The 27836-nt window shown below is 39.4% G+C and overlaps 1 protein-coding gene across 15 annotated transcripts in view; it reads left to right on the top strand.

Moving 5' to 3' along the window:
- The first annotated feature begins 5657 nt into the window (after positions 1-5657).
- The window catches only part of Zfp280c (zinc finger protein 280C), a 53023-nt gene continuing 30844 nt past the window's right edge, over positions 5658-27836 (top strand). For 2 of the 15 annotated variants that reach the window (NM_001166650.2, NM_153532.4), the window contains exons 1-4: positions 7748-8633; positions 11557-11603; positions 21750-21926; positions 27495-27560. In NM_001166650.2, coding sequence (NP_001160122.1) covers positions 11573-11603; positions 21750-21926; positions 27495-27560 — 274 coding nt within the window. In that variant the 5' untranslated portion in view covers positions 7748-8633; positions 11557-11572. Of the gene's footprint in view, positions 5974-6707; positions 6793-7705; positions 8634-11556; positions 11604-15414; positions 15572-21749; positions 21927-27494; positions 27561-27836 lie in introns of those variants that run through there. The other 13 variants (XM_030251283.1, XM_030251280.1, XM_006541459.4 and 10 more) reach the window with 13 other exon arrangements.

Genomic DNA, 27836 nt, shown 5'->3' with positions numbered 1-27836 from the left:
GAGAGAGAGAGAGAGAGAGAGAAGAGATGGGCTGGAGAGATGGCTCAGTATTTATGAGCACTTGCTGTTCTTCCAGGACTCAAGTTCAATTCTCAGCACTCACATGGCAGCTCTCAACTGTCTGTAAGTCCAAATCCAGGGTATCCAATGCCCTCTTCTGCCTTCCAGGGCACCAGGCACACATGTGGTTCACTTATATACATGCAGGAAAAAAACCACACATAAGCATGAAAATAAAAAAAATAAATCTTTTTAAAAAATAAACTAGAAACCTTGTGACTATAATTGAGATTGGTACAACTTTCAGGTGTGATTCGTTGGATACAGGATACTTCACAATGGAGACTCGCCGTGAATGTTTGGACAAATACCTTGAGGTTTTCATTTCTTAAGTGGATTCAAACTTCTTTGGATAGTTACAACAATCATATTTTTTTATTTGGAAAGATGACTCTCCCCCCTCCACACACACACACACACTTTCTCCTACAAACTCCTATCTGCCAGAATATCACACATCCAAGTGAAAAACAGTGATCTAAAATTCAGAATAAAGTAATAAAATCTCAACATTAAAAAACGGTAGTGCCGGGCGGTGGTGGCGCACGCCTTTAATCCCAGCACTCGGGAGGCAGAGGCAGGTGGATTTCTGAGTTCGAGGCCAGCCTGGTCTACAGAGTGAGTTCCAGGACAGCCAGGGCTACACAGAGAAACCCTGTCTCAAAAAAACAAACAAAAAAAAAAAAAACAAAAACAAAAAAACGGTAGTGCTTTCCCTTTTTTTTGTATTGTTATTGCTACAATGTGCCTTCATCCTCCTGAGGAAGAGTGGTGACTGAGGCCTGAAGAAAACACTGATCACTCAAAAGATCTCCACGCAGCACCAGGAAAAAAAAATATAAGCCTAATAGATGCAAAAATCACAACATAGACATATAATAAATATGAAAACAAACATATGTTAACATTACAAGGCTTCAATATTGGAGTTCAAAGATATTAAAATGATTGATTGAAATTCCAATTAATAAACTCAAGAGCCTAGAATTAAAAGTTATTCGCAACATCAAAGAGGATTCAAATGAGCAGATAAATGAAGGGAAGAATTCAATTCAAAATGTGGACAAGAAATTTAACAACTTGGATGAGATATTTGGTAAAGAGACAGAGATTCTAAAAAATAAAACCCAAACAAAAATCTCAGAGATTAAAAAAAGCTCAATAAAATTCAAATTAAAAATTTAATAGATAAGAAACACTGACTTGAAAAACCAAACACCACCAAGCAAACAAACAAGCAAAAAAGTCCATGGAGAGCATCGTCATAGTGTATTAGTACTATGCCCAAATGAAAGAAACATGGCAGTGATCTAAGGCAAGACTGAGAAATTCATATGTTCAAACAGCACTAAAGAAAGGAGGGGGCTGGAGACAGTGGCTCAGCAATTAACAAACCACACTGCTCTTACAGACAAGAAAATTAAATGAAGAGATGTCACATTTTGACTTCATAGACAATAACCTATATTTAGACTATCCTAAATATTACAACAAAAGACTTTTAGAGCTGATAAAGTCAGAAAAAATAGCAGAATATAAAGTCAATACTCAAAAATCAGTAGCTTTTCTATACACCAATAATCAATCCGGTGAGAACAACGGGAGAAAAGCAGATCTTATTCACAACAATCTTCCAAACAATAAAGTACAAAGGAATAACCCTAACCAAGCAGGGGAGAGAATTCAATAAAGAGAACTGGAAAGCACTGATGATAAAAACCTGAAGAACACGCTGAGGGTGATGGCACATGCCTTTAATCTCAGCACTAGAGAGGCAGAGGCAAGTGGTTTTCTGTAAATTCAAGGTCAGGTTGGGCTACATAGCAAACTCTGGGCCAGCCAGGGATACATAGTAAGACCCTGTCTCAAACAAAAATATAAAATTGAAGAACATCCTAAAAGTTGATAAATGACTGCCTATATTAATGGATCCACATAAATAATATTGTTAAAACTGTCATATTCTCTTTTTTTCCATTTATTTATTTATCTTCCATTCAGATTGCAGCCCCTCTCCTCCCAGTCCTTCCCTCACACACACACACCCCCATCCCCATCCCCCTCTCCTCTGAGAAGGGAGAGCACCCTCCTCACCCCACCCCTTACCAACCTACCCTGGCACATCAACTCACTGCAGGGCTAGGCACATCCTCTCCCACTAAGGACAGACAAGACACCGCAGTTAGGGGAACAGCATCCACTGACAGGCAACAAATTTAAAATGGTCATATACTTGAAAGTGATCCAAAATTCAAGGCCAGCCTCAGTTACTATGTGAGTTTAGGGTCAGACTGGGTCCAATGAGACCCTGTCTCTGATTAATTAATTAATTAAAGTAATGTATGTATATATGATATGAATATAGAAGTAAAATCATTAATGGGAACAGGAGAGACACAAGAGGGGAAGGGGGAAAGAAGGATGCTTAGGGGAATATGAGAGGAGCATGCCCAGTGTTTAATACAAACTTATACAAAAACTGAAGAAAAGGGGACATCAGAATTCTAAAGTATAAAATATTAAGTAGGCAACCTAGGTCTTAATCTTCATGAGTTTGAATTAGGCATTGGTTTCTTATTTGTAATACAAAAACAAGAATGAAAACAGTGGATGAATTATGTTTCATCAAAATCAAAGAGGATGGTACTTCAAAGGGTACTTTCTAGGATACAATAAAAGAAATGACAACAGAGAAAGAAATATTTACAAATTATGTAAATGCGTATGGTTCAGATGTAAAAGCCTCCTAAACAACTCTAAACAGAATAATATCATTATTATACTAGTTCAGATATGCTTCCAACTGCATCGAAAATATTTTTCTTATGGTTGGTTTGACCAAACTGAGATTAAGTGTGTTCCACTAGCATACAGAAATACGTACTGGTTGCCGGGCGTTGGTGGCGAGTGCCTTTAATCCCAGCACTCAGGAGGCAGAGGCAGGTGGATTTCTGAGTTCGAGGTTTTCTCTGTACCATGACTCCAGCAGTTACCTATCGCACCCTATTTCATTTTGTAGGCCAAGTCTCTAGAGGGATTTGTAAACATTGAATTAAAAAGTGGCCAGCGGATATGAAATGAAGCCCCGGGGAAGGAAATTATCTCTAAAGTAGCTCTGACTCATCAGTCCCTCAAGATAGTCTTGTAGCCAGCATTCCTCTGACAGTTCCGGGACATTTCATTGTTAGTCAAGTGGTAAGCCTTGGTGAGAATAACAACTGAAAGATTTCTCTTGTTAAACTTCATTGGAAATAATGTGCTACATGCCCATCCCTATAGGTAGGTTTTTTTTTTTGTTTTTTTGTTTTTGTTTGTTTGTTTGTTTTGGGTTTTTTGTTTGTTTTTTTGTTTTGTTTTGGTTTTTTTGTTTTTTTTTTTTGTTTTGTTTTTTGTTTTTTTGGTTTTTCGAGACAGGGTTTCTCTGTGTAGCCCTGGCTGTCCTGGAACTCACTTTGTAGACCAGGCTGGCCTCGAACTCAGAAATTCACCTGCCTCTGCCTCCCAAGTGCTGAGATTAAAGACGTGCGCCACCACGCCCAGCAAATTATTCTGTTGCCACTAAGAATTACAGATGTGAAAGTCATTCTCTTCAAACCACACATTTGCTATTCTGTTGCTTGGCAATGTTTATATTGGCTAAAATGTAAGGATGCATCAAGCCATCCTGTACATAAAATGTAGTTGGATTACATTTTCTAGCACTAACATTTTTTTCTCTTAAAAAAATCTTAACACTGCGCTTCTGATTGACACATCATAAAACTGCCTCTCCCTAAACTGACTGGTTGAGACCTGTTTTTCTGAGAGTTTTAGGTACAAACAGCAGTCTTTGTGGGGAAAGATCGAAACATTCTACAGAAGAAACTGTTCCGCGGCAGAGCGTGGGAGATACTTCTGGAGGAGTTGAGGCACCTCTAACATCAGGAAGATCAGCCTCTAGGGGACTGAATTCTAACAGCTTCAGCACTTTTTATTGTTACACAAAAGACACTTTTAGCAAGTCAATTACTTATCTCAGGTTAGGGTGAAGCGGTTCTCAGCCATACTAGACAACCTGGTTTGTAGGGCAGGACTAGGGACTAAGTTATGCAAAGACTCTGAGACTCCTTTAAAAGAGTAGCCCCGGGCTGGTGAGATGGCTCAGTGGGTAAGAGCACCCGACTGCTCTTCCGAAGGTCCGGAGTTCAAATCCCAGCAACCACATGGTGGCTCACAACCATCTGTAACAAGATCTGACTCCCTCTTCTGGAGTGTCTGAAGACAGCTACAGTGTACTTACATATAATAAATAAATAAATCTTTAAAAAAAAAAAGAATAGCCCCATAAAATGTCAGAAAACAATCACTGACAAAAGGCTAGGAGCCATCACTCCAGATTCATGCTAGAAACAATGATTCTGCTATAGAAAGCCCAGTATGGGGTGTGTGTGAGAGAGAGAGAGAGAGAGAGAGAGAGAGACATGTGTGTTTTATGTTCATGCTAAGGCTTTTATGTGGAGATCAGAAGATAAGTTGAGGAACTCTGTTCTCCTCCCCTACCATGCTACCATGTGGGTCCCAGGGATGACCTTCATCTACTGAGCCATCTCACAGGCTCCAGATTTTCATTTTATTTTGGCTTTTCCGAGACAGTGTTTCTTTGTGTAGCTGTGGCTGTCCTGGAACTCACGTTGTAGACCAGAATGGCCTCAAACTCAGAGATCTGCCTGCCTCTGCCTCCTGAGTGCAGATTAAAAAGCTAGGGATTCCACCATTGAAGAAGCCCACCTAGATTCTTATTTAACTTGCTGGAGGGGCCAAAACAGACTCATTTGAGTTGCAGGTTGTATCTTTAAAATTTCCACTCAGGCAGGGCAGTGATGGTGCATGCCTTTAATCCTAGCACTTGGGAGACAGAGGCAGGTGGATTTCTGAGTTTGAGGCCAGCCTGGTATACATAGCGAGTTCCAGGACAGCTAGAGCTGCACAGAGAAACCCTGTGTCAGGGGAAACAAAAACAAACAAACAAATCAAGAACAGACAACAAAAATAAAAAAAAACAATAAAAAACCAACCAACTACCACCACCGCCGCCAAACCCATAAAACAAACAAAATAATGACAACAACAATTTTAAAAAGAAGAAAATGATCATGTAAGCAGTATTTTAGCAAGTGTTCTTGAAAATCTTTTTTAAAAAGTTTATGTAATTACAAGACTCTATATGACAGGAGTGAAAAAAGGAAAACAAAATTGTGTTTAAAACAACCGTAGTACCATCAGCCAATGACTTAAACAAGTCGACTGAATTCCTCTTTTCTGTTGAAACGTGAAAAGTATATCAAGTCTGGTGTTTTTAAAAACCGGGACTTTTAATGTTTATCCCCGGGGCAATCACAGATCTTGTATTCGCATGTGCTCAGACAGAATGTGGAGCTTGGTTTTGGGGCTGCAACCCGGGGGTTGGTGCACAGCATGGCTGAGAGTTCCCAACAGAAGTGTTCTGCTTTCCCCAAAACCGGATTCCTAGTCTCAGGCCAGGTCCTTCGAGGTTACTGGTGGCAGTGCACATGCTAGCACTCATCACTGGCCTGTCACCAGGGTGCCCGGATGTACACGTTTTGGGGTGACTGTTTACCCATCAGGCAGTGCGTGCTATATACTGGGGCGCTCTGGCAGCTCTGGCATTTGGAAGTCTCTAGGGTTCTGATCGTGGTCACCGCTGTGGCGCCACCGCCGCCATTTGAGTGGCAGGCACCCGGCGTTTCCTTGCTCCTCCCTTCTCGCTCTGCCTCCACCCCTTCTCCTCGCCCCTCTTTTCCCCTCCTCCTGTCCTTCCTTCTTCTCTTCCTCCCGCTGCTCCTCCTTCTCCTCTGAGCTCCGGACGTCCTGCAGCGGTCTGGGTAAGTCTCCCCGCGTCTCCCCGCTTCGAAGGTGAGCGAAGCGGCAGCGATGCGAGCCCAAGGCTTCCGTGCCCTGGATAGTAGGGACCCGAAGCCCGATGGTGCACGGCCCACCATCTTGTTTCAGGCCCCGGGAAGGGAAAGGTCGCCTGGGCAACGCGGAGCATGGGGTGCTTGTGGCGATCGCCGGCGGCTGCCTCCCAGGCCTGGACCGGGCATGGGTGGCCGCGTGGGCCCGGGTTGGGCGCTAGCCTGGCCTCCGAAGGCCTGGGAGGCTGTCCGGGCCCCAGGACCTCTCTGGCTTTGCTTTCTGGAGTCAGCCCCTGGGGCTCTTTTGTACATTGGATAGCGACGGGACCCCCCCCCCCCCCCCCCCCGGCTGCGGATCTCTTCAGTCTTGGGAAAGGCTGATGGTGCATGCCGAACGAACTTTCCACCCTCGGGCTCCTGCGGCCCTTAAGTTATACCTTACCCCTTACCCAGAACTGCTAGCGGGTTTGCCATGCTAGTAGGGCACGGCATTCTTCCCAAAGGAACTGCCCTTCTCTGTCACAGAAATCTTTCTCTCCGCGGGTTATTGTCTAGATTCTAGAAAATAAAAAACCCAGACTGGAGAGACGTGGACTTAGATGCACGATTTTCCATCAGTAAGCTGTGCAGGGTTTTTCGTTTTTAAGCAACGGGGGAAGCATTTCATTCGGAGGAGGAAAGCCTGCTGCAGACATGGAGTCCCTTTCAATGCTCCTCAAGTTTGAATTCTTTTAGGAAGAAGTCTCAATGTGAAGTGAAGCAGTTTCTCCCAGATGTGGAAGATCTTTATCCAAGGACCTCTCTTTGTTTGAGAGGATCAGCTAAGTCTATGAGCTTGAATTTTTGATTTTGTTGTTTGGGGGTTGGATTATCAGTTTCAGTGCCTTTTAGCTCCTCTAAAACTGTATTTGATACATAAATCCAGTTTTAAGCTACAAAAGTTTCCTAGGTATTTGTGAGGTGCCTAAAAGAGATACAGTGTGATTCAAGCCATCTTAAAGTAAAATAAATAAATAAATAAAAATAAAAGAAACACTGTATCTACGAAGGTGCTAATCTGTGCCTTTGCTTTAATAGCCATACAAATGCAATTGTGATAACATTTGATTGAGTGTTTGTTTGCTGCCACTCCTCTACAGGGTTGTAAGGTATTAAAGAACTGTTTTGAGATGAAGAACTAGCTTCAAGAGGTTTTGTGGTCAGTAAATAGAGCCACTTGTGGTGGTTTTAAAATTACCTGTGTGTGAGTCTGTGTGTGTGTGTGTGTGTGTGTGTGTGTGTGTGTGCGCACGCACACACACACACACACACACACACACACACACACACACACACACACACGTTTGTCCTCACAATTTGAAGGTCAGATGACAACATGGTAGTTGTAAGTTCTCACTTTCTACTGTCTAGGTCCCACAGGTAGATCTCTGATCATCATTTTGGGGAACAGACCCCCTTACTTACTGAGCCAGTCTCCAGACCTCCTGCTGTTTGGGTTTATTTGTTTGTTTTTGAGAGGGTCTCATATAGCCTTGTATTTGATATGTAACTAAGGCTATCCATGAACTCCTGATCCTGCTGCCTCAGGATTCCAGCTAAGAGCCTTCATCCCTGTCACCTTAAAACCAGTTCTTATTTATTTAATTTTTTTTTACAGTCCAGATTTTATCCCCCTCCCGGTCCACCATCTTACGGTTCCACATCCCATACCTCCTCCCCCCCATCTCCACGAGAATGTCCCCATCCCCCCACCCCCACCTCACCAGACCTCTCCACTCCCTGAGGGAGGACTCCAGTTTCTTGAGGGTTAAATGCATCTTAAAACCAGTTCATACGCCAGTACTTTCTAGCTTTTGCCTAAGGTTCAATTCATTAAATAATGCCTCATTTATTTTATAGGCATGTCGAAGTTCCAGAGAAAGAAAAGCAAGGAGGTTTGCCTAAAATTTTTAAGAAGTGTTACTCAATTCCCATCTCTACATTTAAAAAAAATCATTTTCCTATTTTTTAATACTTATTATATATACAGCATCCGAACTGCATATATGCCTGCAGGCCAAAAGATGGCATCGGATCCCATTACAGATGGTTATGAGCCACCATGTGGTTGCTGGGAACTGAACTCAGGACCTCTGGAAGAGCATCTTGAGTTCTGGAAGAGCCACATGTGCTGAGCCATCTCTCCAGCCTCTTGTCGCTACAGTTTTTAAAGATGTTATATTGTTTGTACATTTTAGCATTTGAATAATACTATATCCAAGTACGTTTAAAAGCTGAAGAAGAGCATTGGAAAAAGTACTGATAATGAAGAACTGCCAACCTCAGCTTTTCCTATTTAATCCCTTTGCTCCAGTTTCCTAAAATTCCCAATATAGGCTGGCCTTTTCAGCCCAGCGTTTCGCCACTTAACATTACCTTTTTATGAAGGGAAGGGATTCTACGCCTTCCTATTCTTCCACTTATTTTATTTTTCTAGGAGAACACTTAGAACCATACAGAATTTTTGGAAGTACTAGGGATCAATTTGTATATATTAATTATAGCTGAATAATTTTTTTCTTTCTGTTTTCAGGGAGGACTTTGTCTTTCTGGAGCCAGGAAGGTGATGTAATTGCTACCACCAAACCTGAGAACTTGAGCTCAATCGCAAGGACCCATATGGTAGGAGAGAAACAACCCCTTTAGGTTGTCTTCTGACTTTCACACACACACACACACACACACACACACACACACACACACACACACATTTTGAACGATAATTGGTTTTTAGATTAAATTAACTAGTACTTTAGGAAGCCTTGACAAACCCAGTAACTTGAATAAAAATGTACCTCTAGGCTTTTAAAATTTATTCTCTACAAATTGCTTTTACTTTAATAATTGACATAAAGATAAAAGGGTTACAGCAACAGCTATTTGATAACAATTTAGACATGATACTCCTTTTTTATACCATCAAGGCACGATGGTGCATACCTGTGATCTCAGCAGTTGGGAGGCAGAAGCAGGAGGATCACAGCACGTTTAAAGCCAGACCAGTGTACAATTAAACCTTCAAGCTAACCAGGGTAACAAAACCCTGACTCAGAGAGAGAAAGAGGAACAGTATGAAGTGGGAGGAGAGAGAGGAAGAGAAAAGTGGGGAATGAAAATATAAACAAATGCATTTAATTCTTTTTCTATTGTCTATGCATGTGTGTATGTACACACACACGCACCTGCATGCACAAGTATGCCAAAGCATTCATGTAATGGTTAAAGGACAACTTACATAGTTGGTTTTCTCCTTCCATTATGTAAACTCCAAGGATTGAACTCAGATAATCAGGCTTGGTGGCAAGTGTCTTTACTCACTGAGCCATCTGCCTTACCTAACTAAGGCATTTTAGGAGCTGAGATGTCTGCTTTTTCCTCTCAATCCTAAGTATAAATCCCAGGCTGTTGTGCGTGCTAAGTAAATGCTCTGTTGTTGAGCTACATACCAGCTCTTGATTTTCCAAGCCCAAGTTTTACTATGTAGCTCAGGCCAACCCTGAACCTTCCTGTATAGCTTAGCCTAGCCTGTAATTTATGATTTTTGTGCATCACCCTCTCATTGTAAACTATATGGTGTGTGTATGAGGACTCAAGATACAATTTAAACTGAAATTCTTTTTAATGAAGAATGAAACTGAAATTTAAGAATTTAAACTGAAATTCTTTTTAATGAAGAATGAAAAATTGAATTCTATTCAATTTTTTTTGGTTTTTGGTTTTGTTTTTTGTTTTTTTTGTTTTTGAGACAGCGTTTCTCTGTGTAGCCCTGGCTGTCCTGGAACTCACTTTGTAGACCAGGCTGGCTTCAAACTAAGAAATCCGCCTGCCTCTGCCTTCTGAGTGCTGGGATTAAAGGCGTGTGCCACCACGCCTGGCTCAATTTTTGATTAATGTAACACTTGTTTTTAAAGGTCCAAATAGGGCTGGAATATGATGCTTATGGAAAGACACTAGCTTAGCACATATTAAATTTGATCATAAGCACCATAAAAATAAAATCTTAAATGTCTATAAACAGTCTTCATTTAGGGGGTGGGGATAAAGCTGTAAGCAACCATGGCTGGATTTTTTGTAGTTTTTCTTTAAAAAAAAAGATTTATTTATGTTATGTATATGAGGGCCCTATCTGCATGTATGCCTGCATGCCAGAAGAGGGCATCAAATCCCCTTATAGATGGTTGTGAGTCACCATGTGGTTGGTGGGAACTAAACTCAGGAATTGTGGAGGAGCAGCCAGTGCTCTTAAGCGCTGAACCATCTCTCTAGCCCCCAGTGCTGCATATTTTATTTTGATTTTTTTTATTATGCATTGTATTTGTGTGTGCGCAGGTGCACCTGTAAATGTTTATATGTGGGTGCATGTGAAAGCCACAGGACAACCTCAGGTCTCATCCTCAGAAATTTCATCCACCTTCTTGAAACAAGGTTTCCTTATTGGCCTGGAGGTCACCAACGACAACAGACTGGTTGGACAGCAAGCCCCAGGAGCCCTGTTTCTGCCCCCTCAACTCTGGAATTCCAAGTGCATGTTTCTATGCTATTGATTCTGGTGATCAGACTCAGGTCCCATAATTGAAGTACAAGAACTGTATCTTGTTTTATTTAATTCACACACACACACACACACACACACACACACTGATCACTCAAAAGATCTCCACACAACAGCCGGGCGTGGTGGAACATGTCTGTAATCCCAGCACTTGAGAGGCAGAGGCAGGCAGATTTCTGAGTTCGAGACCAGCCTGGTCTACAGAGTGAGTTCCAGGACAGCCAGGGCTACACAGAGAAACCCTGTCTCAAAAAACTAACAAACAAACCAAAAAAGATCTCCACACAACACCAGAAAAAAAAAAGAAAAGAAAACCAACCCTGAGCGTAATAGAGGCAAAAATCATAACATAAAAATATAAGAAATATGAAAACTAACATAAATTAATATAAGACTTCAACATTTGAGTTCAAAGATATAAAATGGTTGTGTGTGTGTGTGTTTGTGTGTCTGTGTCTGTGTATGCGTACATGTACATGCATACATGTGTGTGCATGCCAGAGCATGCTTGCAGACATCAGAGGACAACTTGCAGAAGTTGGTTCTTTCTTTTGTTTGTTTGTTTGGTTTTTTTTGTTTTGTTTTTTGTTTTTTGTTTTTGAGACAGGGTTTCTCTGTATAGTCCTGGCTGTCCTGGAACACACTCTGTAGACCAGGCTGGCCTTGAACTCAGAAATCCACCTGTCTTTGCCTCCCGAGTGCTGGGATTACAAGAGTGCGCCACCATGCCTGGCTCACGTTGGTTCTTTCTTAAACTGAGGTTTTCAGACTTGGCAGCACGTGCCTGTAACAGTGAGAACTCCTTACAGCCTGGTACCTTTATTTTATAAGGTGGAAAACAAAGTTCTAACCTCTTACCTTGTCAGGAATCATATGATAAGTTTGCTTAAGATGGAAATTAGACTCAAAGATTTCTGACTCAAGTTTCATGTTTCAGTATTTAGTATTATTTGGAACTCATAAAATTGATTGGTGCCTTGTACTTGTTTTTAGTTGGTTCTTCAATTTGATGGATAAAGATAACTCTGTTCAAGAAAAAGGTAAGCATCATTTCTGCAATTGATACTAGCATATATGGATTTTTAAAATTAAATCTATTCATTTACTTACCTATTTGTATGTGTGTGTGTGCGTGCGTGCGTGTGTGTGTGTGTGTGTGTGTGTGTGCACATATGCATACATATGGTGGTCAGAGGACAACTTGGGGGAGGTTTTCCCTTCTACAATTAAACTTATGTCATCAGGCTTGGTAGCAAATGCCTTTTGCTGGCTGAGCCATTTTGACAACCCATGAATGGCATTTATACTCATAACCTTTCTGTAATAGGTTTACTGAGAGATGTGTACATTTAGTTTTTACTTAGATTTACTAAAAATAATTAAAGTTATACATATAATAAAATGTGAATGATCTACAAAAAACTGTGAGTAGATGGGCTAAGGAAATGGCTCACTGGTAAACTGCTGCTTGCTTGCTGCACTAACATGAGACTCTTAGTTCGAATCCTCAGCACCCAGGTAAAAAGCTAGGCGTGGCTGTGTTTCCCTTTGCAATCCCAGCAGTTGATAAAGGGGCCAAGGAAAAGTGAATTATTGGTGTAAGTGGAAGGCAGCCTAGCTCCACGTTCAGAAGGTAGAAATCAAATGTATCAGTAAATGACTTTTAGAAACTATCAGTACACACAAGTTGCCTTTGTTTCTTTAAATTCAATATCACCTTCTTTGTCATATTTCTTAGCCTGTAGATTAATGCCTGCTTTCTATGTAGTAAACAAACAAAGTGTGAATATTTGTCCTTCCCTCTGGTGTGGAACATGTACAATTAAGATGCATTGAAAATAGTGAAAAGTTTGACCTGTCATGTTAACTCATGAATTTCTGATAATAGACTGAATTGATTAGAGGTAGAAGAAAACACATTGAATATAAAAATGTGAAACTCTGAATTATGGTTTATTTGTGTAACTTAGATGATCCTGCATAACATTTTAGGGGATAGACTGAAAATGAAAGCAGTTGTTACATTTGGAGGATGAGAAGTTTTTGTTTGTTTGTTTTAGGGGCATAGGAGAACTACTAGATATTAGAAATATTATGCTAAGAAATAATTTTAGGGCTCAGAGTGTGACTCAGTAGCAGAACACTTATCTCTAGCATGCATGAGGTTCTGTGTTCAATCCCCAACACTGCAAAAAACCCAACAACAAAACAGAACAAAAAAAACAAAACAAAGAAAAACAAAACAAAACAAAACTTGTCATACGTGGATAAGAGGGGATATTTAAAATTTTGGACAATGGCACCAACTTTTTAGGGGTTTCTTTTGCATGCTGTCCCCAACTTACTGTTTTCATGCGCTGCCATTTAAGGCTATTCTATCATATTCTATAATATCAGCCTAATTTTGGGCCAAAGGCAGGTATGTTGTTTTAATATAAATACCTTTAGAAATGACTGTATCATCATTATTAATGTGTTGTGTTTTGAGAGTGTGTGTGTGTGTGTGTGTGTGTGTGTGTGTGTTTATATGGTGGGGTAGTAGTGATGACTGCCTTGTTGCACATGTAGAAGTAAAAAGAATTGGTTTTTGTCTTTCACCTATCATGTTTCTGGGCATTGAAGCACTTTCCCTGCTGAGCTATTTTGATAGCTCATGACTGGATTTTAAATGTAAAAATGTCATTGTCCAAGACCAAATCCCAAAGTTATTTTACATTATTAGTTATCCCCCTGCACTCCAGCCAAATCTTATTCCATCACATGTACATCCCCATTGTTATTATTTTAATTTAGGTTTCCAGTTTATTTAGCTGAAACAATACACAGTTATTTAAAGCCAAACAAGCCAAAAAGGTTCTAAGGGGTTTTTTAATCTTATTTGTTTATATATGCATATGTGTACATGTACCTGCAGAGGCATAGGCATGTGGGAGAAGTCCTACGTGGGTGCTAGGAACCAACCTTGGGTCCTCTGGATGAGCACCAAGTGTTCTTAGTCATTGAGCCATTTCTCCAGCCCTCATCACTACCCTTCCTTCCTTCCTTCCTTCCTTCCTTCCTTCCTTCCTTCCTTCCTTCCTTCCTAAATTTCTTAATTTCTTTCTTTCTTTTTTCTCTTTCTTGTTTTTTGCTTTATTTTTGTTGTTTTGTGTTTGTTTATTTGTTTTGACAGGTTCTCACTATGTAGTCCTGGCTGTTCTGGAACTCACTATGTGGAACAGGCTGGCCTCAAACTCAAAGAGATAAACCTGTCTCTGCATCAAAAGCATACTCCACCATGTCTGGCAATATCTACAACTTTTTGAAAGGAGGAGGGATAGTCATAGTTGTGTGCATGTACATATGCACATAATTATGTACTCCCTAGTCTTCCCAAGGTGTTTGCCTTGAATTACTTAGACGGTTTTCTAATCATCATTTCTATATTCTGTCTTTAAAATGCCCATATAATGGGCTGGAGAAATGATCCATCACTTCAGAGCACTTGCTGGTCTTGCAGAGGACTTTATTTAGTTCTGTTCCCAGCTTCCACATGGGGGCTCACCACCATCTGTAAATCCAGTGCTAGGGGATCCATGACCTTCTGCTAACACCTGCAGGCACCAGGCATGCATATGGCTCATATGCACGCATGCACTCAATATCTTCATACACATAATTAAAAAAAACAAAGATAAATACCCATAATTATAACTTTCTTGGGCTGGAGAGATGGCCCAGTGGTCAAGTGCACTGACTGCTCTTCTGAAGGTCCTGAGTTCAGTTCCCAGCAACAACATGGTGTCTCACAATGATCTGTAATGAGATCTGGTGCCCTCTTCTGGCGTGTCTGAAGACAGCTACAGTGTACTCACATACATAAAATAAATAAATAAATCTTTTAAAAAATTTATAGCTGTCTCTTGAATCATCAATTGTCATTAGCTAATGATTTATTCTTATAGAAGAGGAAAAATTTTCAATTTCATCATTGCAGCCTCTCTGTAAGCATCCACCACAGGAATAGGTATAGTTAATCATTTGAGGGTTTTGGTTTTTTTTTGGGGGGGGGCTAAATCATATTTGTTTTTTTTCTTTTGTTTGTTTTGGTTTTTCGAGACAGGGTTTCTCTGTGTAGCCCTGGCTGTCCTGAAACTCACTCTGTAGACCAGGCTGGCCTCGAACTCAGAAATTCGCCTGCCTCTGCCTCCCGAGTGCTGGGATTAAAGGTGTGCGCCGCCACCGCCCAGCTAAATCATATTTGTTATGATGACCAATGTAAATATTTTTCATGGATGATTCTAACAATAGTATGCTGTTAGTATTAATATCTTATTAATATATTACTAACATTTCCATTTTTTATTTTGTATATTCTAAAAGTAACATTTTTCATTGTTTAGACTTACTATTTATTTATAAACTAAGTAGAATTGGAAAAAATAGATGGTGCTGTAGGTTCTTGCCACCAAACCTGACAAACTTGAATTTGATCACCAGAAATCACAAGATTGAAGAGAACTGACTCTATAAGTAGCCTGCCCAGGGTTTCTGGGATTGAACTGAGGTTGTCAGGCAGGGCAGCATGTTCCCTTACCTGGTGAGCCACCTTTCCTGTGCCTGGATTTTGTATTTGTATTGGTCTGAAGCAGGATCTCAGGCGTTAGGAGCCTGGCGTTAGGCATCTTGCCCTAAGGATGCCATGTTTCTGCCTCCAGAGTACTGGGATTATAGGTGGCTGCCACATATATGCTCAGCATTTTTTCCTCTTTTTTTTTAAACATTTTATTTTATATGTATGGATGTTTTGCCTACATGTGTATCTGTGCACCACATATGTACCTGTTGCCATTTGAAACCAATGAACTACAGTTACAGATGAGTGTGAGTACATATGGGATGTGGTAACTGAGTCCAAGACCTCTGCAACAGCAACGAGTGCTCTCAACCAATGAACCATCTCTCCAGCTCATCTGCCCAGCTTTTTTGTGAGCTCTGGGATCTGAACCTTTATCCTCATGCTTACATAGTAAGTGCTGTATCTGCTGAGCACTTTCCTTTGACTGCCCTCCATCTCCCCTCTCAACCATTTATTTAGTGTACGTGTGCACATGTGAGTTTGTGTGCAGGCATGTGGCATATGAGCGGGTCAGAGGACAGTTTGTGAGAATCATTTATCTCCTACTGTGTAGGTCCTGGTACTGAAATTCAGGTAGACAGATTTAGTAGGCATCTTTCCTTTTTTTATTTATTTTTTATTTTTTGGTTATAGGGACTCATGTATCCCAAGATATACTTTAAAGGTCCTAAAATTTTTCTTGCTCTTTCTGAGGGTTAGGCAAATAACATCTGTAGCTTAAAGCTACAACCTTTGTTCTATCTCCACAGGAACTGCGCAGCTCTTTCAGCCTGCTAGTTAAAGTTGCAGGAACAAAAGGGGACACTTTGAAAAGTGATTTTAGTGTTTATTTCTAAGTTGTAAAAAGTTTCCTATGAAAGTTCTCTAAGGGGCTGGAGAGATGGCTCAGTGGTTAAGAGCACTGACTGCTCTTCCAAAGGTCCTGAGTTCAAATTCCAGCAACCACATGATGGCTCACAACCACTTGTCCTGAGATCTGACGCCCTTTTCTGGTGCATCTGAAGACAGCTATAGTGTAGTTACATATAATAATAAATAAATCTTTTTTTTAAAAAAAAGAAAAAAAAAGTAAGTTCTCTAAGACAAAGGGGGAAGGGGCTTCTATGAAAACTGGGAATAAGGGTATATCTAAGACAAAAAGGATAAGCAGAATCTAAGAAAAACTGGATAGGGAGTGCTAAGAAGAGGGGGGTAAGGAGAATGTTAAGAAAAGCAGGACAAGGAGAATGCCCTCTTTGTCCTCAGCACTTATACATCTTTCAAACTACATGATCACATGGTAAAAAGTTCATCACAAGTTTACACATAAATTCATATAATACATCAAATAAAGAGTTTACAACATACAATATTTACATACGTATCCATTAGGAGTAATTATCTCTCTAAACAACCATCACCTGTCATATCTCTACAGGTTCATGGAGAGTTAGAAAACATAACTAAGTTAGTAGTGAAGTTTTGTATAGACAAATCCAGTCAATAGTTTATTTTCTGTCCTAGCACCTATAATAAATCATTCATCCCTTTTTTATGACCTTTGGTTAATTGTTTTACAGCTTCTTGGAATGTACTCTAAGTAGTAAAATGTCTGCTTACTATCTAAAAGGCAATTAGCTGGTGACACATGGGAGACTGACAGAGTTCTCATGACAGAGTTCTGATAGTTTTGACTATCAGAAAAGGACCTAATAGCAGTCACACTATAAAAGAGCTTAATAAATACTGATAAAATTTTAGGAATTCTTATAGGATCATCATTAAGAATTAGGAAGTCATCTACTTGTCTATATAGCATCAGTACAAGACAGTAGTATGCCTTCATTGTTCTGCAGAGATCTGCTCAAAAGGGTGGGCTAATACTTAGTGATTGTTATACATGTTTAATAACAGGAAAAGCATATTAATAGCAGAAATCTTTCCTAAAATGAATTTCTCATAGGCCTTGCCTACTGGTGCAAATCTATGGTGGATTATAATCCAAGGTGGACTCATCTCAGGAAGATCCCCTGCTAGTTATTAGCTTCTCCAATGAAGGCTCCTGACATCTGGGAATTACAGCCTTTTCCTTCTTGAACTGTCAGCAGCTATGACTACCTGAAGGTTACCTACACAAGCTTGACAACTTTTCTTCATAGAATGGGAAAAAGGCTTATGACTCCCTTCCTACACCAATGTTTTATAGAGAGCTAATGGTTACTAGAGGAGGGGACTCATGAGGCCACATCCTTCCCCAATGATTGATAGGCAAATGGATGCTAGGAAGAGTAGCTCATGAGGCCTCTTTTTATAAGCATTTAATTGTTGCTTCCTGTTATTTTTGTTGTTAAAGTTGGGTTTCTGTTCTTGTGGCTGCCTTCTCTTAGGTTTGCTGAAGGATTACTTTCTTGCTTTTACTAGGGTGTAGTTTCCGTCCTTGTGTTGGTGTTTTCTCGTTATTATCCTTTGAAGGGCTGGATTCATGGAAAGATATTGTGTGAATTTGGTTTTGTCATGGAATACTTTGGTTTCTCCATCTATAAGCATTTAAAAAACGATGGGATTGAGACTGTGAGATGACTCCGTAGGACCCACATACTGGAAGGAGAATTGTAGGTGGTCTTTGATACTTTATGGGTTCTTATTTTCCCCACACTTTATCCCCCTTGCTTTCACTCCTTAATACTAGATAGAAAAGAAACAAGGATAGAGGGGAGCGAGGAATTAGGAAAATCCTTTAATTTTTTTCTTTTGTTTCTTCTTTGACTATGGCTACTAACAAATTGCAACCAACCTCTCTAAACTCCCACTTATCAGGGCTCCTCTGAAAAGTTCCCAGAATTCCAAATGTCACACAATCACAGAAATTATCTGCAGCTGGCAAAACAATGCCTCTGCTACGGCATGGGGCAAGTTATGGGCAGCTGCTGTGGACAGTCCAAAGCAGCCCCACTTCCAGATGCCTGGGACTAAAACAAAAGCACATTCTTATGGTTTTTTGGTTTGTTTGTTTGTTTTTTTTAAAGAAGCACACATTCCAGAATTCTAAAAACTGTCACTACAGAGAATGCCCTCAAAAGTAAATGTAAAACAAAAAGGGTTGATTGCAGAGGATGGCTCATGAGGTCCTGCCCTACAGCCAGGAATTAGAGATAGTTAACAGTTGCACAGTTAAGGTTGCCAAGACGAGGGTATCCCCCTTCCCAGGGCTTTATAGACAGGAATGACTACGAATGAGCTCCAGAGACCATAGATCTGGGCAAGATTTACAAGAAATTAATAGGGGACAAGTTCAGAGTCCCCAACCCTCTTCAAGACTTACAAGCAGTTGTTTCTGGCGGAAGGGTTCCTGTATGTCTCCAACCAGAAGAAAAGTTTTGCATGGAGAGATGGCCCAATGAGAGCCCTTCGAGGCAGAGACTTTTTCTTCAGTATTAAAGCCATCCTCCCTAAGTTGCTCATGATCTTGTAAATCCGCAACTAAAAAAAATGAGAAGTCGGGTGCACACGCCTTAATCCCACTGCTGCAGTGGCAGATGGAGTGACAATTTTGAAATTTGGGTTTCTTTTAAAACACAGAAATATAAAAATATGTTGTCATTTTAATCCCAGGTGTGGGGTATGGGGCTGCTTCAAATTGTCCACAGCAGCTGACTATGAATGGTCTTGTGCTCTAGCAGGGGCATGATTTTGCCAGCAGCATATAGTTTCTGCAATTGTGTGCCATTTGGAATCCTTGGGACATTTTAGAGGGTATATAAATACTAGGGCACCCGGAGACATGGTAAGTTGTGGGTTGTTATTGGCTGTTGTTGGTTGCAGTTTGTTAAGTAGTCATGAGAAAAGAAGAAACAAGAAGAAGTTAGATAGCCTAATGGCAAAGATCAAACTTGCCCTAAGGAACCCGACACCCCTAATCAGGAAGTAATATTATGATAAGGTTACCTTCTTTCCAACCCCTGACCTTATTCAGGAACCTCTTGCCTTTCCTCTCTATCCTTTTTTTCTCTCTTATCCAATGGTAGGGAGTTGAAAGGTTATAAAAGGGGTGAAAGAGAGAAGAACCCACAAAGTAGCAAAGATCGCATACAGGCAGAGGCAGATGGATCTCTGAGTTCAAGAACAACCTGGTCTTCGTAGCCACTGGTAGGCCAGCCAAGACTATTTATAAAGGAGACTAAGAGGGTAACAATAGGTTATGAAGAAGGAGATGGGAAGAGGAGAGTGTGCAAAAGGACACATATTTTATAAGAGAAAAATAGAAGGGGAGATGTAGGACAGAGGTAGCGGGGTAATTGGGAAAGTAAGGGGGGTTGGAATCTACTTAAATACACATAGTTTGAAACGTGCAGTAGTACTGCTAATAACTTTATTTGGCCTTAGTGGGAGAGGATGCACCTAGTACTGAAGTAACTTGAGGTGCCAGGATGGGATGATACAGGGCACAGGGCTCCTCCTTCTCAGAGAAGGAGAAGAGGGGGGAATGGAGGGAGGAGCTGTGTGAGGGGAGACTAAGAGGACGGTGGGTGATATTGGAATGCATGTATGTATGTATGTATGTATAAATAAATGTTTAAAAACCTTTTAACAAATTTACACGTGGGTTCTGTTCTTGGTTCCCTGTCTGGGATGAGTAGACATCCTGGTTTTGTTCAGGAAAAAAAATGTTCAGCAACACGGAGGATTATCTTAAACTGCTAATATTTTTGTCTCACCTCCAGAATACTGAGACTGTTCTACATTTGTGCTGGGAATTGAATCTAGGTCTTTATAAATGCTGGGCAACTACTCTCCAAACTGAGATACAAACCTGGCCCTCTTTTTCTCTATTGATTTTTTTTTCTGGAATTTTCATTAGATAACATTTAAATTTTATATTTGTTTCTAACGGAGCATGGGCACACATGCCTGTAACTCTTGACATTTGGGAGGCTGAAACAAGTGGATTATCATGAGTATGAAGTCAACATGGGCTACAAATCAAATACCAAGTCAACTAAAACTACATAGTAAGATCTTGTCTCAAGAAAAGTGATTTTTAAAAATGTATCATGTTTGTGTGTGTGTGTGTGTGTGTGTGTGTGTGTGTGTTTCAGTCCCACATAGACTCAACTTTTGCTTTTAGGATATGTTTTAGTTAGTATCACCTGATTTGTTTTTGATCACTTTCTGAGTGTTCTTGTTTATATATTTAAATTTTATTGTTATTGATGTGTATGTGTATTCTGTGTGTGCACATATGCCACAGCACACATGTGGAGGGCAGAGGATAACTTTTGTGAGCCCTTTTACCTTCCATTTTACATGGCATGATCAAGGAATTGAAACTCAGGTTATTAGGCTGGGGCAAAAAAGGTCTTTACCCACTGAGCCATCTCTCCAACCCTTTTATTACATTTTGTCAAATTTTTCTAAAACATGTTTTTTATTTCTCTTATCCTTTGTACTATCTGCTTTGTCTAAAGTGGGTTTTTTTGTTTGTTTGTTTGTTTTTGTTTTGTTCTTTTGGTTTTTCAAGACAGGGTTTCTGTGTGCAGCCCTGGCTGTCCTGGAACTCACTCTGTAGACCAGGCTGGCCTCGAACTCAGAAATCCGCCTGCGCCTCTGCCTCCCAAGTGCTGGGATTAAAGGCATGCGCCATCACGCCCGGCCCTGGATTTTCTTTTTATTCTTAGATTTTTAAAGTAATTATGTTTGTTATGAGCTGTGTGGTTATACAGAACTGGTAATATTTGCAGTGCATTCTTTATTTAATTTCTTGAGATGAGAACTCTCTATTCTGCCCTGGAATGGGATAAGCTTTTCTATTTTCCCTATTTCCATTCTAGTATTGTGGGGTGAGGGGATGTTTTTATGCTGTACCCTAATATCTCTGGTGCAGTTTTTTCCTCCTTCCAGCCTAATTGCCACTTATTTTTTTTTAAATACAAATGATGGGTTTTTGTTTCAGGTCATGATTATATACTCTCCTTTTTGTACATATAATCATACCCTAGTCATATAGCATAAACTTAGTTTGATTAGATTTTTTCTTAAATTTTTGGCTGCCTGGAACTAGAGAGATGGCTCAGCAGTTAAGAGCACTACTTATTCTTCCAGAGGACCCCAGTTTGGTTCTCACAACCCACTTCGCTGCCAACTACTGTCTGTAAATTCTGTTCCAGATGATTCACGCCCTCTTCTGGCCTCTGCAAGCATGACATGCATATGGAGTACAAACATACATGCAAACAAAACATATCAAAAACCTAAAAAATAAAAATTTGACCACTGTAACTCAACTGCTGTCCCCAATGTTCTAGCTACCTAGTCAGCTTTTACTAGTTTTGTTTTGAGATAAGCCTCAAAAATGTCATCCTACTACTTCAGCCTCCTGAATGAATGGTAGGTAGGGTTTCAGGAGTACACCAGTTTAGAGATTACAGGTTGTTTTCTCACTTTATTCTTGCTATATGATATACCAACTATGACTATCAATTCATAGTTATTATGTAGTATTCAGTAGTTTCCTTTACGATTGTTAAAGTTTATCTTTAATTAGCTTACTTCCTATTACAAATATGTTTTTTTTTTTCCTTTTGAACATAAGGGTTGTTTCTCTCCTCTTGGAAATTAGATAATTCAAAAATGGCTGAACTTTTCATGGAATGTGAAGAAGAAGAGTTGGAACCATGGCAGCAGAAAGTAGAAGAAAGTCAAAGTAAAGACGACGATGATGAGCTGATCTTTGTTGGAGAGATATCAAGTTCCAAGCCAGCCATTTCCAGTAAGCATTTATTTCAATGAAGTTTTGTTTGATGAATGGGACAAACCTGTGCCTGTTTTATTTTTAGTACACGATGTATTTGTTCTGAAACGAGCTTAGATGAAAAGGTAGGGCTAGGGAACACCTTAGCACTTAAAGCACTTGCTGAGCACACCCAAAGCATGAGTCCTGGAATTTGGATCCTCAGAAGCCATGTAAATGCCAGGTGGCAATGGTAGCCTTCCTACAATTTCAGTTCTTAGGAGGCAGAGATGGCAAAGTGACTGGGTAGACTCCAGTCTTATTGGCAACTCTGTGTTCAGTTCTCTGCCTCAGTGAATAGAGAAGAGAGCGATTGAGGAAGATCCCCAGAGCAGCCTAGGGACTCCAATGTAAATAATTTTTTGGTTGGTGTGGTGGTTTGAATAGGTATGGTCCCCAATAGATTCATGTGTTTGAATGCTTGGCCTGTAGAAAGTGACACGATTGAGAGGTGTGGCCCTGTTGGAGGAAGTGTGGCCCTCTTGGAAAAGGTGTGGACTACTTGGGGGAGGTGTGTCACTGTGAAGGTGAGGGGTTGAGGTCTTAAATGCTCAAGCTTCACCTGATGTGAAACACATTCCAGCCGCTTCTGCTGCCTTTGGATCAAGATGTAAAACTCTTGGCTGCTCCAAAGCCATTTCTGCCTACGTGCTGCCATGCCTCTCACCATGGTAATGGACTGAACCTTTCCAACTGTAATCCTGCCTCAAATTTAATGTTTTCCTTTCTAAGAATTGCCTTGGTCATGGTGTCTTTTCACAGCAATAAAACCCTAAGACCATTGGGATATTTAATTACTGCTTCTATTTCAGTAGGGGTTATAGCTGATTTTGAATTAACTTTGGTAAGTGGTATTTATCAAGAAAATTATCCATTTCTTTTAGGTTTTCCAATTTGGTAGGGAACAGGTTTATTTCTTTTTAAAAAGGATTTATGTATTTTATATATGTGAGCACACTGTTGCTGTGTTCAGACACACCAGAAGAGGGTATCGGATCCCATTAGAGATGGTTGTGAGCCACCATGTGGTTGCTGGGATTTGAACTCAGGACCTCTGGAAGAGCAGTCAGTGCTCTTAACCTCTGAGTCATCTCTCCAGCCTGGAGTACAGGTTTTTCTAAGTACATTTTTATGATTCTCTGGAGTTCCTTGATGGCTGCTGTTAATGTCCCCCTTTTCATGTCTTATTTGGTTAATCGAGATTTTCTCTCTCCATGTAGTTTGCTTTCTAGTTCCATTTGCTTCAAATATCTTCTTCCATCTTCTTTTCCTGTGTGATGTCTACCCTTGATGTTGAGCTGTTTCTTAGATACAGCAGAACGATGGATTTATATATATATATATATATAGATTCTGTTAGTCTGTGTCTGGTGGTGGTGGTTTTAGTTACTGTAGATGATTGTCAATCTTAATTTTCTCAGAGAACTAACTCATTCCATTGATTCTGTGCATTTTTCTGTTTTCATTTTATTGATTTCAGCCCTGAGTTTGATTACTTCTTTCTGTCTATGCCTTTTGGGTATAATTGCTTCTTTATTTTTAGAGCTGTCAGGTGTGCTGGTAAGTGACTGCAATGAGATCTCTCCATTTTTTATGTAAGCATGTAGTGCTATGAAATTATGCTTAAGAACCACTTTCACGCTGTCCCCTAAGTTTAGGTATGTTGTGTGTTCATTTTCATTTAGTTTTAGAAAGTTTCTCATTCATGTCTTGACTCATTTTCCATTCAAGAGGTCAGTAAGTCAGTTTACATGAATTTGTAAGCTTTCTGTTGCTTCTCTTGTTATTGATGTCCAGCTTTGATCTGTGCTAGTCAGATGGATGCAGAATGATATCTCAACTTTTTCCCTATCTACTGTGACTTACTTGTGTCTGAGTGGCCAATTTTGGAGAAAGTTCTATGAGGGGCTGAGAACAAGTTATATTCTTTTGTGTGTAGGAGAAATGTTCATTAAATATGTGTTAGGTCCATTTGGTTTTAAAGTCAGTTAAAACCAGCATTTCTACATGTAGTTTGTTGTTGTTGTTGCTGCTGCTGCTGTTGTGTCAATTGTCTATTGTCAAAAGTCAGACACTGAATTCTCCCACTATCAGAGTGTGAGAGTCAATATGTAATTTAAGCTGTAGTAGTGCTTCTTTTATTAACTCGACCCTTGTGCTTGATGCATAGATAAATAATTGCAATGTCCTCTTGGTGGATTTTTTTCTTAGATTATGCAATGCCCTTTCCTATCTCTTCTGCTTAGCTTTGGCTTAAGGTCTGTCAGCTTTGGTTTGAAGTCCATTTTTCCCAGATATTAAAATGTATACACTGGTTTGCTTTCTAGTTCCATTTGCTTCAAATATCTTCTTCCATCTTCTTTTCCTGTGTGATATCTACCCTTGATGTTGAGCTGTTTCTTAGATACAGCAGAACGATGGATTTTTATATATATACATTCTGTTAGTCTGTGTCCTTTTTGTTGTTGTTGTTCGTAATAAAATTTATAAGACAATGCAGTGAATTTCAAAAATTTGGAATAGTTTTCATAAAAAAATAACAAAAACACAGAGATACTGAAATGACTGAGTTAACCAGGAATACTCAGGAGAAAGGGCTCCCGGGTGCCTCAGCTTTCCATCCTGCATGTATAGTCATCTCTCCTTTACCTAACCAGCCTCAAGTCTAACTTCAATGCACTTTGTTTCATGAAAATAACACAAATCGATGTAAATCATTTAAAACAGAGCAAAGAATAAAACAAGAATAGAGAGGTAACATCCTTGGGGCAGCTTTCTAGTCTGTGTCTTTTATTGAGGCAATTGATACCATTGATATGAATGAGCAATGTTTGTTGATGTCTTTTATTTTGTTGTTGTTATTGTTGTTGCAGTAGTGCTGATCATATTGGTGGTGGTGGTGGTGTGTGTGTGTGTGTCTTGTGATTTGCTGGACTAGGATTATTGATTCTTTCTATTTAGTTGGGGACATTAATCTCTTCAGGTTGGAGTTTTCTTTATAGTACCTACTATATAGCTGGATTTGTAAATATATGTTGCTAAGCTTTGGATATATCCTGGAATCTCTTATTTTCTCCATCTTTTGTAATTGATAGCTGTGCTGAGTATAGTAGTCTAGACTGACATCTATAGTCTTCTAGAGCCTGTAGAACTTCCTTCCAGGTTCATCACTTTTACAGTCTCCATTGAGCAGTCAGGTGTCATTCTAATAGGCCTGCCTTTATATGTTACTTGTTTTTTCCCCCCTTGAAGATTTTAATATTCTTTCTTTGTTCTCTACATTTAGTGTTTTGATTATTAATGTGCATATGGGAATTTCTTTTCTGATGCAGTATATTTGATGTTCAATGTTTCTTGTACCTTGATAGACATCTCCTTTAGGTTAGGGAATTTCCATCAATGATTTGTTTAAAATATTTTCTGTGCCTTTGAGTTTCTTCTCCCTATATTCCTATTATTTGGTCTTCACATAATATCCCAGATTTCTTGGATGTTTTGTGCCAGGATTTTTTTCAAACTATACATTTCTTCTATTCAGTCTTCGATTTTCTTCTGTCTCTTTTTATATTCTGTTAGTGGGGTTTGCCTCTGAAGTTTCTGTTCGAATTTCAAAATTGTTTTCATTTCCAGAATTTCCTCAGTTTGGACTTTCTTCATTGATTCTATTGTTGTTGTTTTGTTTTGTTTTGAGATAGGATTTCTTAAGACAATTAAGAAAATGCCTTACAGACTTATGTACAGCCCAATCTTATGGAGGCATTTTCTCTGTTGAGGTGACTGTACCTTGTGTCATGATGACTGCAAAACTAGCCCGCACACTTACATATTTAGGAATACACACACACACACACACATATGCCTATACGTGACAACAGTTGATAAAAGAAGCCATAAATTTGAAAGAGAGGAAGGACAGAGAAATATGGAAGGATTTAGAAGGAGAAAACGGAGGGGGGAGGGGATTGTCGATAATCCTCAAAATATAAGAAATAATTATTTAAAAGAAAATGTGACCAAAGTGCTTTTCTCAAAAGAAAAAAAGTTTTAGTGAACTACAACAACAACAAAGTAGTACAACTTGATGGTTTAATACTTAAACTGAAAACAAGATCAAAGTCCAGCATTGATAGTACATAATATAATCCCAGAAATATTGAGAGTTCAAGGCCAATCTGATCTATGTACTGAGACCCTGTCTCAAAAAATAAAGTAGGAAAAAATCATGATATCAAATAATTTGAGAAAAAAGGTTTTTTTCCCTAGACTTCTGTCATGTTTTCATAGAACAGTGGTCTCAACCTTCCTAATGCTGTAACCCTTTAATACAGTTCCTCATGTGGTGACCCCCCCACTCATAAAGTTACTACTTCATAACTGTAATTTTGTTACTGCTACTAATAGTACCTGATATTCGATTCCCAAAGGGTCATGACCCACAGGTTGAGAAACATTGTCATAAAATGATTCATTTCCATGATCATATAACAAACAATTCTATTTTTATGTTACTTTTTACTAATTCTATGGGGAGATAAAAATAATTTTTGTGGTTTTATGGAATGTTTGTTCTTTTTACCTATGCTAGTTAGATTTTATGTCAACTTGACATAAGCAAGAGCCATTTTTGGAGAGAGACCCTCAATTGAAAAAATGCCCACACCAGATTTGCCTATAGGCAAGCCTGTGTTGTGAATTTTCTTGATAATTGATATAGGTGGGTCCATCCCATACAGTGTGATGACATCCTTTGGTGGGTGAGCATGGATGATATAAGAAAGCAGGCTGAGCAAACAGTGAGGAGCAAGCCACGAAGCAGCATTCTTCCAAGGTCTCCGTATCAGTTCTTGCTTCCAGCTTCCTGCCGTACTTGAGTTTCTGCCCTGACTTCTGTCAATGATGGAGTACAACTTGTAAGAGGAAATAAAACTCTTTACTCTCCAAGTTGCTTTGGTCATGGTGATTTATCAACAACAATAGAAACCATAATTTAGATATTACCATCTTGTGATGAGAAATTTTAATCAATTTTTTACCTTCTTCACTTAAACATGATTCCTTGGTAATCAGAAAATTATATTCACACAACATCAAGAGATAACAGTCTAAAATGCTCTAGAGTATACTGTTAGGCCCATATTGACTTCTAGAGTAATATATTTAAGCTAGTAAAATGCTAATATCTAGGTTGAACTTAATCTGTTATCTGATCATTTTCTTTTCACAATGAAAGATATTGAGAATCAGAAGAAGAGCAATCCAATCAGCTGTCCCATAATCAAATTTCCAGAAATCTAGGGGTATCAAATGTGGCATGAGAATTGGGCATAGGCTTGATTTTTTAGTAATAAGAACTTACTTATTCATAAAATAAGGTAATAAGAACTTACTTATTCATAAAATAAGTAAAATACTTACTTAGTCATAAAATCTTGTCATCAAGAAGGGGCATAAATATATTTCTATTAATGCGTATATATGTTCATTTAGACAGTTTTATATTATCTTAATTATTTCATTTCAGTAATGAGTTTTGAAATATTCTTGTAGATATTTTGAACAGATGTAGCCCTGGTTCATCTTCAAAGGGACTAAAGAACGGTTCATTCAATCCAGGTACTTTATTATTTTACTGTCTTAATGTTAAATATTTGGTTATGTTTTATTTATATGTATATATGTGTTCCTGTATGAGATTTTTTGTGCACCATGTGTGTACGGGTGCCCAGGAGGGGCAGAAGAGGGCAATGGGACTCCTGGAACTGGAATTAATCAGTGGTGGTTAACCACCTGATGTAGATGCTAGGGTCCTCTGCAAGAGTAGCAGGAGTATTTAATGGCTAAGCCATCTCTTCAATTTCTACTATTTCAAACTCAACTATTTGGCATGAT

Source organism: Mus musculus, chromosome X, assembly GCF_000001635.26.
Source record: "Mus musculus strain C57BL/6J chromosome X, GRCm38.p6 C57BL/6J".
Lineage (NCBI taxonomy): Eukaryota > Metazoa > Chordata > Mammalia > Rodentia > Muridae > Mus > Mus musculus.
The sequence above is the reverse complement of the archived record's forward strand: the minus strand, read 5'-3'. Positions and strand labels throughout refer to the sequence as shown.